At 35.2% G+C, this 18,300-nt stretch overlaps 1 protein-coding gene across 7 annotated transcripts in view; it reads right to left on the bottom strand.

The window, feature by feature from the left end:
* Positions 1 to 1,489: 1,489 nt before the first annotated feature.
* Positions 1,490 to 18,300, bottom strand: part of LOC150093229 (uncharacterized) — a 307,481-nt gene continuing 290,670 nt past the window's right edge. For all 7 annotated transcript variants that reach the window (XM_090413531.1, XM_090413528.1, XM_090413534.1 and 4 more), the window contains 2 exons: positions 12,221 to 12,385; positions 1,490 to 2,384 (listed from right to left, as the gene is read on the bottom strand). In XM_090413531.1, coding sequence (XP_090269657.1) covers positions 2,340 to 2,384; positions 12,221 to 12,385 — 210 coding nt within the window. In that variant the 3' untranslated portion in view covers positions 1,490 to 2,339. The remainder of the gene's footprint in view (positions 2,385 to 12,220; positions 12,386 to 18,300) is intronic.

Raw genomic sequence — 18,300 nt, 5'->3', positions numbered from 1 at the left:
TATTATACCCAAGGTAAAAAACTTTCTACATATATACATACATATATATATATATATATACATACATATATACATATATATATATATATATATAAATAAATTATTAAAAAAAGTTACATCTTGGCCCAAAGAGATTATCAAAAAGCTTAAACCTTTTCATGTCAAACCATTCCAGATGTGTGGAATCCCAAAATTCACAAACCTAATAACAACCTTCATCCAATAGTTGACAGCACAGACAGTTCCACCTACAGACTGGCTAAACATTTATCCAAATCACTTCCTCACCACCATCACAGGCAACTCTCCCTCTTTTATTAAATTATAAAGCTCCTTTTGCTTTCAGTGTCGCTTACTTTGGACACACTGGTTGATCATTTAATATCTGCCTCAAAGAACACAAAAATTAAATTCATGATCATCTATACAGCAAGTTGTAGCAGATCATGCTCTGGATACTCCTTACATAGAATCAAATGAAGTAAGACATCAGTATTACACAGAAGTCACTACAGGTCTGAGAGACAATTTTTTAGAATTGGCATCTGCTATGAAGCATCATCCCAAACTCAAGTATTGTTGCATTCATTTGGTAAAGATCTGGGAGACAGTCATTTTCATTTGAAACCAGATAGCCTGACTTCTCCAAATTAACTTTACAGTTATTTGGCCCATAGATGGTTATAATTAGGATATAAATTTTGTTTCAGTTACAATTTGAATATTTCCAATGATTTAGTTTTTTTTTTTTTCTTTTTTTTTCTGTGTGCTTGTCACAGTTATAATTTGTGACCTGAAGATGCTAAGGAGAATACAAGCGAAATATTAGTAAGTTCAATAAATTTGTTTTCCCTATGTTTATACTGTGAAGCACTAATATGAATGGTCTATAATTTGTTTCTTCTATTCAAATGCTATTCCTTGTAATGGGAAAATCTTCACTACTGCAGGACTCTGCTTTTAAGACAATAACCATATTAAAGGCAATATCAATTTAGCTGCACAGTCCCTTAACAAATATACTGAAATCTCATCTAAAAGTGCTGCTACCTGAGATGCTACAATATCTCTAATATATTCTTACTTAGGTATCATGTTAGTTCCATTTGGATGAGTGATCAACAACCTTTCATCTAGCAGCAAAATTACCAAGCAGTTGAATTAAGTGCAGCTTCCATCTCTCTTAACTCACATTCAATAAGATTATTTCTCACAATCATCGTTTCTTTTACTTCAGAGCTTCTTAGGATTTTCCATTAGCTTACTCACCAACTTCATCATTAAAGTGGAATGAATTAAAATTCTTGAAGATAATTCTTACTGATATAATGAATTAAATAATTAAAGAATATTCAAAGTTTTCACAGAAAAAGTAAACAAGAAAAATGTTATCAACTACAGAATGTAAACTACAAACTCAATATCTTAAAAAAATTTTTTTTTTTAATAGAAATAAATTTCTTAGCAATTGATTGAGGAGTATACTGGATGAAACATTTTCAAAATTAATGACAAGCAGATTGTTATGTTTATTTACTGTAGAAATATGCAGAGCTACTGTATAAAGGTAGAGTTCTCTTTTACTTTTCATGATGCACTGGTAAACATTAATTATACATACTTTATATTAGCTATTTGGTTTTCCATTAAAATATTTAAAACAAAATAAAACCATATATATATATATATATACACACATACATATGTATATATAATAAAAATAATATTGATGTATGATAAAAAAATCTTTACACGGCACACATACTTAAGAACATATGCACAGTTTTACTTTAAATACTGTCATTTAATTTCAACTTTTTTATCGATGATTTTGATATAGCCTCAAGTTGTGAGAGGAGATAGATACAAATGTTTTTGTCCAGCAAGAATTAAATTCTTTACCTACAGGGCTGATTGTAAGAATGTACAAATAAGTTACGTCAAATTATATAAAATTGATAATTCTACAAAAATCTGGAGGTAGGAGAAAGGAGGAAGGGGAGATTTTATTTTATTACAAAATAGTCATGCTAGAAAAGATCAAACGTAATTAAGATGTTTTCACAAATCATTAGCAACTATCCCTTTCTGCCTTTTCAAAACATCACTGTACAAAATATACATGGTTTGTGTCAGTAAAATAGTGCCATCACTCCTGTTCCTTTATATACAATCTGAGTAGGTGGTACTTTTTTTTGTGTTCACATCATTATACTGACACCAGTTTTTCTTAAAAAATCCATATTTACAAAAAATTGTACAATAGGAAAAACACAGTTTTTCTGTCTCCATTTTCTGTTTCTTTTTGAGAATATCAATGTGCACCTAAATTTCACTATTCAACTTGTTTTTGCTCTTTTTGGCGAAAAAGACAGCAGATGGCTCTATAAAAATAAATGGCAGAAATGCACTGCATGTTAGTAACTGAAAATATAATAGGAAAAGTGTTCAGAAAAACTTGTACTTTAATGATATACAATTACATAATATTCAAATATTTTAGATGCCATTATATAATACTGAAATACTATAAAAAGACTTATGAACACTGAAAAATTAAGCAGTATTACATCTCTGCTGAAGTAAGTCCAAGAAACAGTACAAAGGTATCATGATTGGTTGAAACATATGAGAATGGATGAAAAAGAAAAGAAAAGAAAAAAAAAGAATGATAGAGCAGAGTTACCTCCCATCTATAATGTGAGAATTAGAGGAATATCTATCACGTAAGAGTTATGCAAGCATATTTGAGATGAGATCAAGAAATCTTGTGGAAGACAAACTTGAAGAACAAGCTGGGTCCAGGCCCAATACATGTTTGTCAAGATTAGGTTTTAACTTCATGACAAATAGTTGAGAAATAATGGGAATGTAGCCAGAATCTGTACTTAAGAATTGTAGATTTAGAAAAAGCACATAACAAGGTGACTATAGAAAAGTTTTTCAAATGCTACAATTATATGGGATAAATGGAACATTATACAGGGCAGCACACAGTCTATATTTAAGTTGTAAGCATGCAATGTGAATTGAAGGAAATACAGGAAGATGGTCTTATGTAAAAAAAAGTCCCTTGTAAGATAAGCGTGCACACTATCTCTACTTTTATTCATCATCCGTAGGGATTTCATTATTATTATAATTATTATTATTTGAGACCTCCAGGGAGTCAAGGACTCAATGAGAGAGGCTATAAATCACCCAAACCAACTCTCATACCTTCCCTTAAATTCATTCACACTAGATGCACTCATTACCCCTAAAGGCAAACTATTTCACTCACTTTCTGTTCTGTGAGAGAAAAACCTAGTTCTTACCCCCTTTCTTGACTGGTGCTCATGGATACCCCCATGTTCTTTCCCCCACCTTCCATATAATGCAAAATTTCATCAGATGATATCCTCTAACATCCATTTAAAAGTTTATAAATTTCCATCCTATCACTCCCTCTTTCTCCCGTTAACCAGTCTGTAATCCACATACTCGCAATCTGTCCTCATAATCTAAATCTCATAATCCAGATATAATCTTTGTAACTCTTCTTTGCACCCTTTCCACAGTTTCTTTATCCCCTTGAAGAAATCTGCTCACAATAATTCAAGTGTGATCTTATCAAGGCCTTATAAAGTGGCAAAATAACTTCCTTATCCTTACATGTCAAGGTTCGCTTCAACATTGCAATTATCCTCTGAGTTGTATTTGCAACTTTTGTTATATAATCTTTGAACATCGAATTATTCGTATCCACCAAGATCTCTAGCCTCATCAGTTTCTTGTAGCATAACCCCACTAATATAATCTCATCATCATAACTTTACACTTACTAACATTAAACTGAAAGCCATTTTCATTTGCCTAAATTTCCAGTCTATTCAAATCATTTTGTAAGTGCTGAATATCAGTAGCATCCCTGATTGCCTATCTTTGCATTATTGGCAAACAATTGCACATCTTCTGTTAAACTCTTCCTAATGTCATTAATCTATAGATTGAACAACAATGGCCTAAGAACCAAAACCTGAGATACACCACTGATCACCTTAAATCTGGTGGATTCACACCCACCATATACCACTTTTTGATATCTGTCTGTCAACTATCCACTGATCCAAGTTAGGAGTTTATATTCCAGTCCCATATTTTCCAATTTATGTAACAGCCTTTTGTGTGGTATCCTATCAAATGTCTTAGCAAAATCCAACATTATCATAGTGTATCCATTCCCTTTATCCAAAAAGTGGTATATGATGGGTGTGAATCCACCAGATTTAAGGTAATCAGTGGTGTATCTCAGGTTTTGGTTCTTAGGCCATTGTTGTTCAATCAAAATATGAACAAATTGCTAAAACATGACCTTCCTTTAGTAAACCCATGCTACTCCTTACAGAGTATAGTTTGTTTGTCGACCATTTCTGTATGTGAGTTCTTACCAAGGTCTCTAAAATCTCATTATCACACCAGACATACTGATAGGTTGGCAGTTAGACACATCAGTTTTTTGGACAACCCTTGTAACAATGGAAGTATCATTCCTGAGCTGAGACTCAAGTTATACAAACATGTGCAAGGCCTAGCCAATTGAGCTGAATATTCCTTTAGCAAACTTACTAATATTTCATCTGTCCCTATTGACAAATTCTTCTCCAGGTTACCAACTTGGAGAAGAATATAAAGTGTATGTAACCATGTTACATACACCTGGCTGATATATCTTAGCAAAGTGAGCACTCATTATTTGAACAATCTTATTAGTTTCTCACAGCAGAGTACCGTTTTTTTTTTAATTTGATTTTTATGGCACAAAGACATCAAAGGTCATACTGCGCCAGGACAATCACAAACCATGATGCCCTTTGCAGGATTCAAACCTACAGCCTCTTGGCTGAAGAGCAAATATGCTAACCACTTGGACAACCATGCCGGCGAGTACTATCTGCATTCAATAGTTATTCTTTCATATTCATTCATTCTTTTTCTTGCAGCATAACAATAAAATTCTTTTTGGATTGCCTTTAGCTTGCATAGCCAATTTCTTTTCATATTCCGATTTAACTTTCTGCACAACACCCGCTACTCTTTTTTGACCTGAACTATATATATATTTCATAACTCCTCACACTCTTATTCTCACGATATTCCTTCTACATCATCTTCTTGTGGATCTCTTGATTAATACGGCAGCACATCTGTTTCACTCCCAACCTATTTATTCTTTGAAACAAAATTATGAAAGAAAGTGGCATTAAACCCAAAATCAGAACCATAAATATTAAACTTAGCTCTTTGCTTTATGCAGATTTTGTACTTCTAAACAAGTTGAGTGCAAGTTTCTGGGATTCTCTAAATAAACTGAAAATAGGCAGGAACATAGAAAACTTTACTGCATTCTCAACGGAGAACACATAACCAGCAGAGCATTTTATCTATTTAGATACAGTTTTTAGTGCCTAAAATAGTTGAATTGCACATATATGACATACATAACAAATTTATTTTACATACTGTGTATCACATTGATGGTACTGGAATGATGAGGAAATTGATAGGGCTAGGAACTTGGGGGTAATGGTGGACAGAGAGGTGAAGGCAACAGGGCATATTGCTAAAGTTGGCAAATAGCTGAAAGGATTACTTGGACATTGAAAAAGAAACTAGCAAGAACAGATAGGGAGGTTATTATCCCTCTTTATAAAGGTAGATTTAGCCACATATTGACTATTGTGCACAAATTTGGTCACCTGGGTGGGGATCAGAAGGTGGTGCAGAGGATCCAGAGACAAGAGACCAAGCTAGTGACAAGTCTGTGAAATGCTCTCTGTGAGGATAAGTTGATGGTATGTGGGTTGCAAGGTTTAGTTGAGTGGAAAAGAGGAAACATGACAAACTTCTGAGTTATTAAAGGGGTTCTATAAGATCAACATGAAAATTTTCAATACACAATGAATAGAGAGAGAACTAAGGGCCACCCTGGAAGGAGTGTGATTATTAAGGATGTGAAGACTAAATTTTATGCTTGGACAGTGATGAATGAGTGCAATGAATTGCTGGAATTAGTTGGAAGTGCTCTGACCTGACACCAAATGAGTTTAAGGCGAGGTATGATAGGTATTGTGTGTATAAAGATGGATCTTCTGTGATGAGCCTTCTGACTGTGTGGTTTGATTGATTCATTGATTTGGGGTTTTATGATGCAAGGAAAGCAAAGGTCGTATTGTGCCAGGACATAGGTTACAGCAGTACACAGGGTGTTGGTAGATAAATAAATAGTTACAAGAAGATAAAATAGTGAACAGTATAAAATATATGTACAAAGTTATTAGAAGATAAATGAGTAAATAAATAAAAAGTATGTACAAAGTTCAGTATTTACAATGTGGCATCAACATATACACGAATCCATAATCAAATGTCTTTGAATAAATTAATGTTTTTTAAAAATCTAAAAACCTTGTGCAATTTGTCTGAGTGTGTAAGGCTTGGCCGGATAATTAAATATACAATTTCTCTCTTGTGTGAAGCACTTGCACTCCACCAGATGACTCATGGTAAGACAGGTGTTGCATTTCCCACACATCAGTCCTCAGTAAATAAGAATGTGTGAGATGATTGTGACCTATGCAGAGCCTAGCAAGAACAACTTCCTCTCTTCTGTTCCTACAATGACTAGACTTCCAGGCTTAATGTCAACCAATTTGTTTGTCAGTGTTTACTGCCATGAGTACTGCCATTGTGCAGTTAACTCTGATTTGATAACCTGTGTGTAGTCAGTATAACGGATCATCAAACAGAAGGTGAAGAAAGTATGAGCTGATCTAGCAGCTGCATCTGCCATGTCATTTCCCTTAATTTTAATGTGGCTGGGAATCCAACACAGCTGAACATCAAAATTAGAGGTCCGTATTTTGTGTAAGAGTTAAAGCACTTCATCAAGCAGTGGATGTGGATTATATACCAGAGAGAAGATAGCTGTAAAGAACTGAAAGAGTCTATATAAATTATACACTTCTGGCAGGAGTTTTCTTTGAAATGCACAAGTGTGAGCTGAATCGCATATAATTCTGCTATATAGTTACTGCAATCAGGTGGAATCTGGTTAGAAATTGTAATGATGAGAACACAACAGCGCAGCCAACAGCGATCTCTGATTTCGAACCATTAGCAAAGATGGGCAAGAAATCAGAGTGGGCTATTCTGCATGCATTGAACAATTGAAGGTAGACAGATGAGGGTGTATAAAACTTCTGAGATTGCAGGATTGGGGTGCAAGCCTGCCATGGAGGAACGCTGTTTTGTTTGTGGTGTGGGTAATGTTGTCAGCACTCATGCCAATAGCTTCCATAGCCTCTTTAAAGCACATACCAAAAGGATGGATGGCAGTCTGGCATGTGTGATCTGGAAGGGACTTTATTTTTAGGGTATATCTTTATAATTAAGAGACGCATATTTTTGTCTAAGTGATAAAGGGGGTTCATTTGATTCAACATCAAGGTTTTGAATGAGTAATGTGCAAAAAGCATCAGTAGCTAATTGGCCTTATCAAGGGATGATCAACCTTATTAGTTAATCAAGGGATGATCAACCAGGTTTATCATCCCTTGAAGAACAGTAAGCCTAGGACCCATAATCAAGGCTTTGAACATCGATCAGCACCACATTCAGTAGAGGTAGTGTGCAGAGGATGTTCAATGCTTTTTTGCCCTTATCCAGAAGATGATGAATGTGTAAAGAAAGTGAACTTTCTATCAAAGATGAATCCAAGAAACTTGGTCTATGGAACTACAAGCTCATCCCACTCTTAAATCAGGATAGAGGTGGAGAGTGCATTTCTGGCAGAAGTGTAAATGTAGAAGATGATTTTTTTCCAACAGATAACCTGAACCAATGACAAAGAGCCCATGAAGAGACACGATAGATTGCTTGTTGAAGTTGTCTTTCGATGACCCACATATTGCAGGAGAGAGAGTAAATTGTAAAATCATCAACATAAAGACAATTGCCTACTGTGGGAGGAAGCAGTTCAGTAACTGAGTTTGCTTTAATAGCGAAGAAAGTCACACTTAAGACAGAGATTTGAGGAGCCCCTCTTCTTGATGATATAGTTGAGATAATATACTACCTGCCCAGACTTGGAACACACAGTTAGAGAGAAAACAGGCCCTTTAATATGCCATATCTCCAGGCTATATCATAGGCTTTTTCCATGTCAAAAAACATTGAAACCACATGCTCTCTTTCAAGAAAGTATCTTATACATGTTTCTAAATAGACCAAATAGTCCAAGGTTGACTGGTGTCTACAAAAGCCACTTTGTATGTTGGAAAAAGTTTACTGTTTTCTAAGCAGTAAACTTCATTTTTTCCAAGACCTTACAAAGACAGCTAGTCAGATCAATGGGATCCTTGCCTGGCTTTGGGATAGCAATGATAATTGGCTTATGCCAAGAGTCAGGATACTCTTCCTCTGCAAATATTCTGTTATATAGTAAGAGCAGGAGATCGATAGAAGATGATTGAAGTTGTTTTATGCCCTAATGACATAATGGATGTCATTAGGGCCAACTACACTAAGGTGAGATAGCAAAAGGGCTCTTTTCAGTTCCTCTTTAACAAATGGCTGATTGCATGGCTCTATGCCCTCGGTACAGAAGTTAATCGCTGTCTCTCTTGCTGCTCTTTCAATATTAAAAGTTCATGAGGATATGAGGCTGCTGTTGAGATTCTGGCAAAGTTTTCACCCAAAGTGTCAGCAGTAGCTTTGGGATCAGCAATAATACATCCATTATGTTCCAAGGTAGACAACTGGTGTGTTCCATATCTACCTTTCATCTTCCAGATTTTATCCCAGACAGTTTTTGCACTGGTTGTTTTATTAATCGATGATGTAAATTAGAGCCAGGATTGTTTTTGATTCTGATGTTTCACATCATATGCTTTGACATGAGCACATTTAAATGTTATTAAGTTTGTTGTGGTAGGATATCTATGAAAAATACCTGATGCTCTATCTTGATTTTTTTTGGCTTGACATTCTTGGGTTCCACCAATGCTTTAGATAGAGTAAAAATTGGGATAATGTTTTTGGAATTCCTGCAGTTGCTGCATGCACCATACAATCTGTTACATTCTTCACTGCTTCATTAATGGTGTTTGGCTGACAGCTTTAGTATTAAATTTCAGAAGATGGGAAAATGTATTCCAGTTAGCCTGATCCATTTTCCAGATGGGCATCTGAGGTAGGAGGACATTGTTCCTGTGAAGACATAGTACTGATAAGATGGAAATGATTGCTTCCATATATGTTTTGGAAGCGATCATTTCCATATGAGCAGTGGAAAAATGGCAGGTGAGCATACTGTAAGATCGATTGCTGAATAAGGTATTTGCTTCATTATTAATAAGGGAGAGTTTGTGGTTGTGGAGCATTCACTCAATGATATGGTCTTGTCTATTTGTGTTTGGTGTTGGACATAACACTTTGTGGTACTACTCCACAAAGTGTTATGTTCATGACAGTTACCCATTAGGAGTATGGGCTTAGGCAGTTGCATTATGAGATTATCAAGTTATGTTTCATTTAGTTCAGAACCTGGTAGTAAATATGTTGAGCATACTGTGATTATATATTTCACAGATAGGCAAATCGCTACCTCTTCCAGAGCAGTATAAAGCTGAACATGATGGAATGGAGTATGAGAATAGCTACTCCATGTGCAGGGCCATCTCCAGTTCTGTCCTAGAATACAAGAGTGATATTCCTGATGGTAGGATCCTCATTGGGTTTTAAATAAGTTTTCTGCAGACAAAAACAAAAAAGTCTGTGTTTCTGTGGTGCTTGATATCATCAATATTCTGGTGAAACTCATCTGCAGTTCTATGGTACAAATTTTCCTATTGTTTAGGCATCATAGATTTATCTGGTTTCTGGGAGGTTGAAGACTTGTCCTTATTGGGTTTATATTTCTCATTAGATTTTTGAAGTATGGATGAGTGCCCTTCTCTTCCTCTGGAAAAACATCCAGTACTTCATTGGATACTGAAGTATCCATTTTTTCTGTGGAAGGGTCTGGTGGTTTGTCTTGAAGTGATAACCTTGCCATAATCGTTTTTCACAAGTGGGTCATCGAATGGAACCATTTTCGGAGAGGGGCCCCTACATTGCACGATTGATGCACTCAACAGAGAAACAGTCATGACTGTAAAGTTCAGATATGGTGGAATATGATGAGAGTTTTCTTTACTGATGACATTTTCTTTACTGTTACCTTCTCAGCATAAGAGAATCTCAGAGCAGGTGTGGTGGTGGCTAACTTTCTTCTTGCATCCTGATATGATATGAAATGATACTGCTTTTATTTTTTGTATTTCTTTCTTATCTTTTCACTTCTGACATGCACAGGAGTACACTTGGTGGTCTCCCTGATAGTTTGCACATTTAGCTTGTTTCTTGGCAGAGCAAGATTGGTTATCATGATCTTTACTACCACATTGGGCACTCGTGACAGAACCATGACAGGCTATTTGGGCATGTCCGTATTTCTGGCATTTGAAGCATCTTTGTGGATTATGGATGTACAGTCAAACAAGGCAATTGAGATACTCTGCTTTAACAGATGTTGGAAGCTTAGGAGTATCAAATGTAAAGATGATGTTTCTGGTTGGAACCGGGTGATCATCCCTACAGATCATGATGTGCCTGATACCTGTCACCCATGATCTTTCAGCTGAGAACATATCTCCTCATCAAGGACATCTAGGAGATCTCACTCTGAGATCATTCCTCTATAGGAATTGAGTGTTTTATGGGATATAATTGTTATATATTCTGCATATTAATGTTGCTCTGAGTAGTTTTTCTGAATGTTGCCGACATGATGTTTCTATGAGGACATCGCCAGGACGTAGCTTCTTTACTGTTTTGGGAGAACCTGCAAGCCTTTCTATATTCTTTTGAATGAAGAAGGTGACATTTTTCCCATTGGCTTTTCACCTGTACCATGGATGATTAGAAAAACTGGTGCCATATGTCTTTTGTTTCTTGCTTGTTGTCAAAAGGTGTATCAATGGTATCAATACTTGGTTGGGGCTTTGTTAGGGCCTCCTGAAACAACTGAGGATGAAAGATTCCTGCTAGAGTGGTTTTTGGTTTGGCACCAGAGCCACATATGGACACCCACTCTCAGGCAAGCAATAATGCACTCAGGAGTGGAATGCCAGCATTACCCCGGACACCATACAAACACCACAGCAATCTTGGGCCCTGTAGCTGGACCATGGGGTGAGAGACTTACTGCAACACCTTGACCCTTGCAGGAAAACCCACTAGCTGATTAATTCTGGCTGCCATCCAAGACTGCCTGTCTTGCTGAAGCAGAGGCCAAAGTAGTGCAAGATTAGCAGGATCCCTCTTTCCGGATATCCATGGGTTGCACCACACGGCAAACAGGGCAGCAAGGCATTAGATCCCAGTGATGGTAATCTGGAAGATAGGAAAGTAAAAAGGCTCAGGAGTAGAGCAAAGAATACGCGAAGAAAAGCAAAGTAAAGAGGAAGAATGAAAAGGGCTAGTATCACTGAGAGGTCCCCTCCACCACAAACAAGTGCCTCACATGGGGGGGAGGGAGACTCCATGGAGATGACCATATAATAATAATACTTACTATATCAACACTCATAATGAACTATAACAATGTGGTGTAATTACCAAAAAAACCTGATGAAAAATCAAGAGGTAATAACCTATATTGATTTAATGAGTAAAAGTGGGAATCTGAATACCTAAATCAGGAGATCTAGGTACATACAAGCAACTGCAGAAGTAGCATTTAATTAAACAACATCTGCCATCTTTGAATTCCATTAAGCTAACTGATGGCAGTACATGTTTTTATTTAAGTGAAGACAGAAGCATATGAAAAAGAAAATCCTATTATAAGGCACTACATAATTTACAAGCGTGAAACAGGTAAGAAAATTGTTTGAGGAAGCTGTAATAAGTAATTAATCATTAACATTAATTATGCTTTTCAGTGATTTCATTCATTTATTTGAACATAAGACTAAGATTCTGTAATCCTTAGTAATGACAGATATTATTTCCTGATAGAAGGAAAAACAAATGTAGGAAAAATTATGTATCTATAGATAAATACAACAATTCAAAGCGTGTTTGGGAAGAAATTTTGGAATTTTGCATATATATACATAATGAATGTGAAGTTTACCTTCTGCCATTTTTCAACAAGCCTATTATACTCTTGAAGATAAAATGTAAAAACTTCTTCACAATCTTCACGAGCTTCATGGCCCAATGGATTGTAGAGCTCACAGTTATGCTTGACAAGCATCATGTCAACATGAAATTCACTTAGATCATGGTAACAGCCATTCTAGAAGTAAAATGTTTATTTATATTAACATTATTTTAAAAATATACAATGTCTATAGTTTCTTTCATTAGATAGATATTACAACCACCTTTTAATGTTGCATTAATCCTCTTGCCATAAAAAAGCAATTTAGCATTTAAAAATAATCGTAACATTATTTTGTAATTTTGCAATCCATTCATTCTTTTCTAATCTTTAATGCATCAAACCTGTTCTTCAGAGGAGTCTCACCTCAGTGCTTTGCAATTGTACATAATTTACCATTTCATAATCAAACGAAGTTCCAGATTTATAAATCAACTAACATAAGCATAATAAAGTTTTTAAATATAGTATGAATCTACAAACCTTTTTTCCTGGCTACTATTTAATACCCTATCCCCCAACTGTTAAGTAACAATCCAGATCAAAATTTAAAGAATATTCAGATTTAAAATGCAAGACTATATTCTGCTGTACTATATAATATTTCATAGAATACTTCTTCGTATTTATACAACTCCTTGCAAAAAAAAATTAGAGATAGAAGACATGCTAATTAAATGGGTCCAGCCTTTATTTTCCTGTGAGGGAACTAAATAATATAATAATGTCAGATACAAACAAAATATTCATATAACTATGTAAAGGTCAGCTTCTTTGATTCATGATGGAAAAGCATCAACATCAATCATGGAACAAATCAGTCAGTTACAACAACAGATATCTGAATTCCAGGGAAGGACTACTGACCACTCACTGATCAAGAACACTGCAGTGCACACACACACACACAAATATATATATATATGTATGTGGGTGGACCATTAATCAGTTATGATGCACAATATATAGCCTCTCCTAGCCAAGCGTGGCACTCTGGATTGTGTTGGTTAGATTTTGTGCTCTTTAATTTTACTAATATTTAAAGTGATTTTGACCCAATTTTACATCCAAAATGACAGTACAACAATAGATATACTGGAACTGAAGAACTCAAGACAACCTGTAAGTACTCTTAACTTTTCAACAAAACAATTTTTCTACTTTAATATCGGCCAAAGCAAGCATCCATGCACTACATACAAATATGCCTTTAGCACTAAGCAAAAGCAGCAGCAATAAAGCCAAGGAAACAACAACAGAGCCCTACAAATCTCACCAACCCTGACAAGCCACTTGAAGTTCAGAAGCACCATAGCTGCAAGCTACAGATTGCGGACAAGAAAAAGAGCCTTCAGTGCAATTTTTGCTGCCAGTCAATGCATGCTAATTGCACAAAGATTGATGAATTGGCAATAAAACTCATGACCAACCTCAGCCAGCCATTCTTTAGTCCCCTGTGCCTCCTCTCTGTTAAACGGTTTCTAAATCTCAGAAAGCACATGGACAGCCTAGCTGTGCATAGAAGCAATTCGCAATCAATGTCTCAACATTAATGTGCTTATCACTGAAAATGCCAGCAAGCTTTGCAACCTCATTGCGATGTCAGTCCAAAAGACCCTATAGAATAACAAATACAATGCCGTTGAACTTTCATTCAAAAACAGACATAACACTAAATGACGACATCTGCAAGCTCGTTGAATAATGCATGTATTCATGTTGGCAACTAGACCTTTTTGGACCATGAATACATGGACAGAACAAATCTCCCGTATTTAGTCAAAGTGACTTGTGATATGCAGCATTCATAACCATTGTGAATAACATGTCAGAAGGTACTACAGCCATGTCGTGTATGAGCTCAGCCAGAACTCATGTGCAGTGGGAACAAGGTAGAAAATTACGGCAACAACTGGAAGAACAATGACAAAGTTCGGATGATGCATGGACAACTGGATTGCTGTTTTTTTTTTCCTCTCTCTCTCACTAGTTATTTGCTGTGTCATGGTAGGTGGTTTACTCTCTTCACATTTCCCAATTAATGCAAATTTACCCCGATATTCTTCTATCAAATCAGTAAACTATCACTAGTTTACTGATGACAATATACTCCTATTCTTCTTCATTTGACAAACCTTGGAGTGTTCAAATGTTCCAACCTTCATGATCTTCCATAACCAACCAGGTAGAATTGTGGCAATAATCTCAGAGCTATAATGCTAGACTATCAAAAGAATGATTGTTACAGGTTTGATTCTAGTTGCCAACTAGAATAACTTTTTTTTTTTCTAAATGTTTTTCTTCAGGTGGTCCCCAAGTTATTCAAATTCTGGCAGAGGTATTTCCCCTCCTAGAAACTGATTTTGAACCTCATTGACTAAAATAGTCATGGATGTGAAAATAACTGTTGAGAGGAGAAGTGATAATGTGAAAGGTGATGGATGTACCACCAGTGTGGATAGATTTCCTATAGACAGAAAAGGATAACTTTGGAGGACATCAAGGAAAGGAAAGGAAGAAAATTACCGTTTTCTTTTTCAGATGCATTATAACCATTTCTACCACATTCAACCCATGTGACCAAGTGCAGAACACTGATGTGGCCATATTGTGGGTTTGAGAGCAGAAAATGTTCAGTGTTCTATGAAAGACTGGTGGAAAGAAGAACCCACAGCTGTGCTTTTAATCTGTTAGTAGGATTACTTCATGCCAAGTAAAATAACCATAGTACAAAATAAAGATGAATAAGGTAGATATATTAGTGTTTCTAAACAATCTGAAGAAATTCTATGGTTTTGTTTAGGTGGAAGATGGGTACATTAGCAAAAAGGAAGGCTATACTGAAACTAACCCTAATGTCTGCATTGTGTGAGGCTTATGTCTATTCAGCAAAATTTGAAAGCAGAGTTTTTTTAACATAGAAAGAAGTGTGGCCAGTAATGAGAGAGAGTTCCTGGATTAACCTGTTTTTGATTTTAAGCATCTTTGTAATCCATATACATGAACTGAATCTAAGATTATAAAGTTAAAATTTTTTTTTTTTTTTTTAAATAGCTTCTGTCAGTGAATGGCTTTTCTCTCAAAAAATTAAACACTACATTCTTCTCTTAAATCCCAAAAATATACATTACCATCCCTTATACATTGAAGGAGAAGTCCCACGTATAAGGAATGGTAATGTATATTTCTGTGATTCAAATCACGTTGTGGACATAGACATTTGATTTTTCTTTAGGTGGAAGATGAATTTCATCACCCAGTGTGAGACCACTGTCCCATTTATTGGAGGCCTGAAGTGGCTGAAAAGTTCCATGTTTGGTCTCAAGAGCAGGGTTTCTGGACTATGTAAAATAAAATAAAAATTACAAAAAAATATATAAAATTGACACATACATACATATATGCAGAGAACCCAATCACCTGTGGCATGGTTTGCAACTCCAGATAAACAGAAAATATATTGGACATATTTTCTATGTTTATCTGGAGTTGCAAACCATGCCACAGGTGATTGGATTTTCTGCATATATGTGTGTGTGGGGGGGGGGACCTAATATAAATACAAATACAACCTGTTTTTGGAATCTTAAAGAGCTCTACATCATTCACCTAATCTAAATAAATTTGGCTGCCACACACTACCAAATATCTGGAAGACTATCTTGGGATCATCTGCCAAATGATCAAGTTCCCCCTCATCATGCTCATAGAGAGTGCAAGTTAGGATATTAGGATTATGCTATTTTCAATCTGGTATGTTTTAGTTTTTCATATAGTTGTATCCATGTACACCTGCATATATCTTTTTTTTATAAAAACATCAGTAATAATTTAATAAAAAGTAATAACCAGTATCAATAATAATCTAATAATCAAAATATGGCATACTTGAGGGTCAAAGCTTGGCAGGTATGATAGGATCAGTTCCCACCACCATCAAGTATATTAATTGATCTTTAATTTACTATCCTCTGATGCACTGAAGAGAGTTTCAAGAGTACTGGCAGTTAGTAATTATGAAGTATTTTAAATTTTGAATAGCTATGGAATAAACTAAATTTTTTGTTTTGGATACTTCACGATTTCATATTGAGTGTTCTATTATTTCAATTAAAAAATGTCAGATTTTAACTCTAGCCATTACAGGACATCATTTTAGATTTTCTGCTAACAGAAACATAATTATTTCACATTGACATGGATGAAAACAGGCAATTTCTATAAGCTATAACAAAATAGGGAAAGGACAATCATCGTAAACGAATATATAACAGCACATTGATTTTGAATGCCACTATTTTACAATGCTACAATAAAGGCTAAGAAATATGCAAGATTTTATAGCCAACAACATGATATTTTACTAAAGTGTGATAAATTTTGGGACAAACTGTCAGTAAAGAAATGCAATGGTGGGAACACAAATGACTGGCAGGACCATACATAAAGCACAGAGTAGGAAAAATTACAAATGCAAATGATAATGGGAGAAATAAGAAATGAATGAACTAGAAGAGTATGAATTATGTAAAATGAAAATCCAGCAAGGTTTAAATTTTGAAATATTAGCATTTACATTAATCTCATTTACCTAAAATCTTCATAATGAACTAAACATGAGCCAGTCTGTACCACTAAAATTAAAAATAACTGAAAACTTTGATAGTAGTAGTAGTCAGTCATTGGCCTGGTTGACTGAGTAGTTAGTACACCTGCTCTCCAACCAACAGGATATGGGTTCAAATCCCATTGTGGACATGGACATTTGTGATTGTCTTTAGGTGGAAGATGAATTTTATCACTTTCATCACCCAGTGTGAGACAACTGCCCCATTTATTGGAGGTCTGAAGTGGTCTCAAGAGCAGGGTTCTATGTAAAATAAAATAAAAATTACAAAAAAAATATATAAAATCGATAAAAATGGAAAAAAAAAACAATCCTTAGCCCACCCACGGTACAAATGTACCATAAGTTCATAATAACCTTTTGTGGGTGGTAGCCACATAAAATAAAAATAAATAAAACTTCTAACAGCTAGTGTGAACAAATCATCTTCCTAATTGGGCATGATGGATGGATAGCTAGAAAAGGTTGATACTATTCTCTCAAAACCATAAATTTAATTACAATATACAGTTAATTCTTCATCCATAAATCACAAAATTGTAAATTGTTGTTTGATGACAACCACATCAAATTCCTTTCCTAATGAAAAAAGTCCAGATGCAATAATTTTGAAAGGAAAATAGAATTCAAGGGGTAAGCTGTGCAACAGCTTACCCCTTGAATTTTGAACAGCATACAAAATTTTGGCTGCTGCAATTTTACAATGTAACTTATTATTACCTGAAGGGGAAAAAAGTTCGGTGACTTGAATGGTAGAATTAATTAGGAGTGATATTAGGATAAATATTTTTGTTGGTATTTATTTATTGTTGCAGCATTATTAACATTCAGCAGTATCCTTGGAATCTAAAGAGTTATTTTTTGCATATCTAAAGCAAAAACTCTAGTTGTAATCTCCTTATAAAAGTATATTTTTACAACTAAATGAAATTTTCAGCTTTTTTTTATTTTTTTTATACAGTAGTGTAAAGAAAGATTCATAACAAAGAATAGAGAGTGTTTATTGTTTATTAGCATTTATTTTAAACTTTGTTTAGTCAGCAGACATATTGGGATCAATCTTATGTAAGATTCTTTTACCTCAAAGTCAAGAGCACAATGGGAAATGCAAAAGTTTTTTATTTATTATATCTCTCAAAAGGCCAAGTTTTTGTTTGTCAAACTAATGTTTGCCAGCCTGATTGTCTGAGTGGTTAGTGTATTTACTCTCCAACCAAAAAAGGCTGCGGGTCGAATCCTGCTGCGGGCATGGATGTTTGCAATTGTCTGGGAAAATACTAGTGGTGGTGGTCAGATAGCGTTGGTGTAGATGATGAAGGTAGTTGCGGTTGGTGGAGTGGTAGAGACGGAGAGTTGTAAAGTAGGTGCCTTCCCTCGATGAGTCTTTGAATTCCCTGGAGGTGTTACATAATAATAATAATAA

The sequence above is a fragment of the Typopeltis vanoorti genome, chromosome 24 (assembly GCF_054136105.1).
Source record: "Typopeltis vanoorti isolate ZY-2024b chromosome 24, IOZ_Tvanoo_1.0, whole genome shotgun sequence".
Lineage (NCBI taxonomy): Eukaryota > Metazoa > Arthropoda > Arachnida > Uropygi > Thelyphonidae > Typopeltis > Typopeltis vanoorti.
The sequence above is the reverse complement of the archived record's forward strand: the minus strand, read 5'-3'. Positions and strand labels throughout refer to the sequence as shown.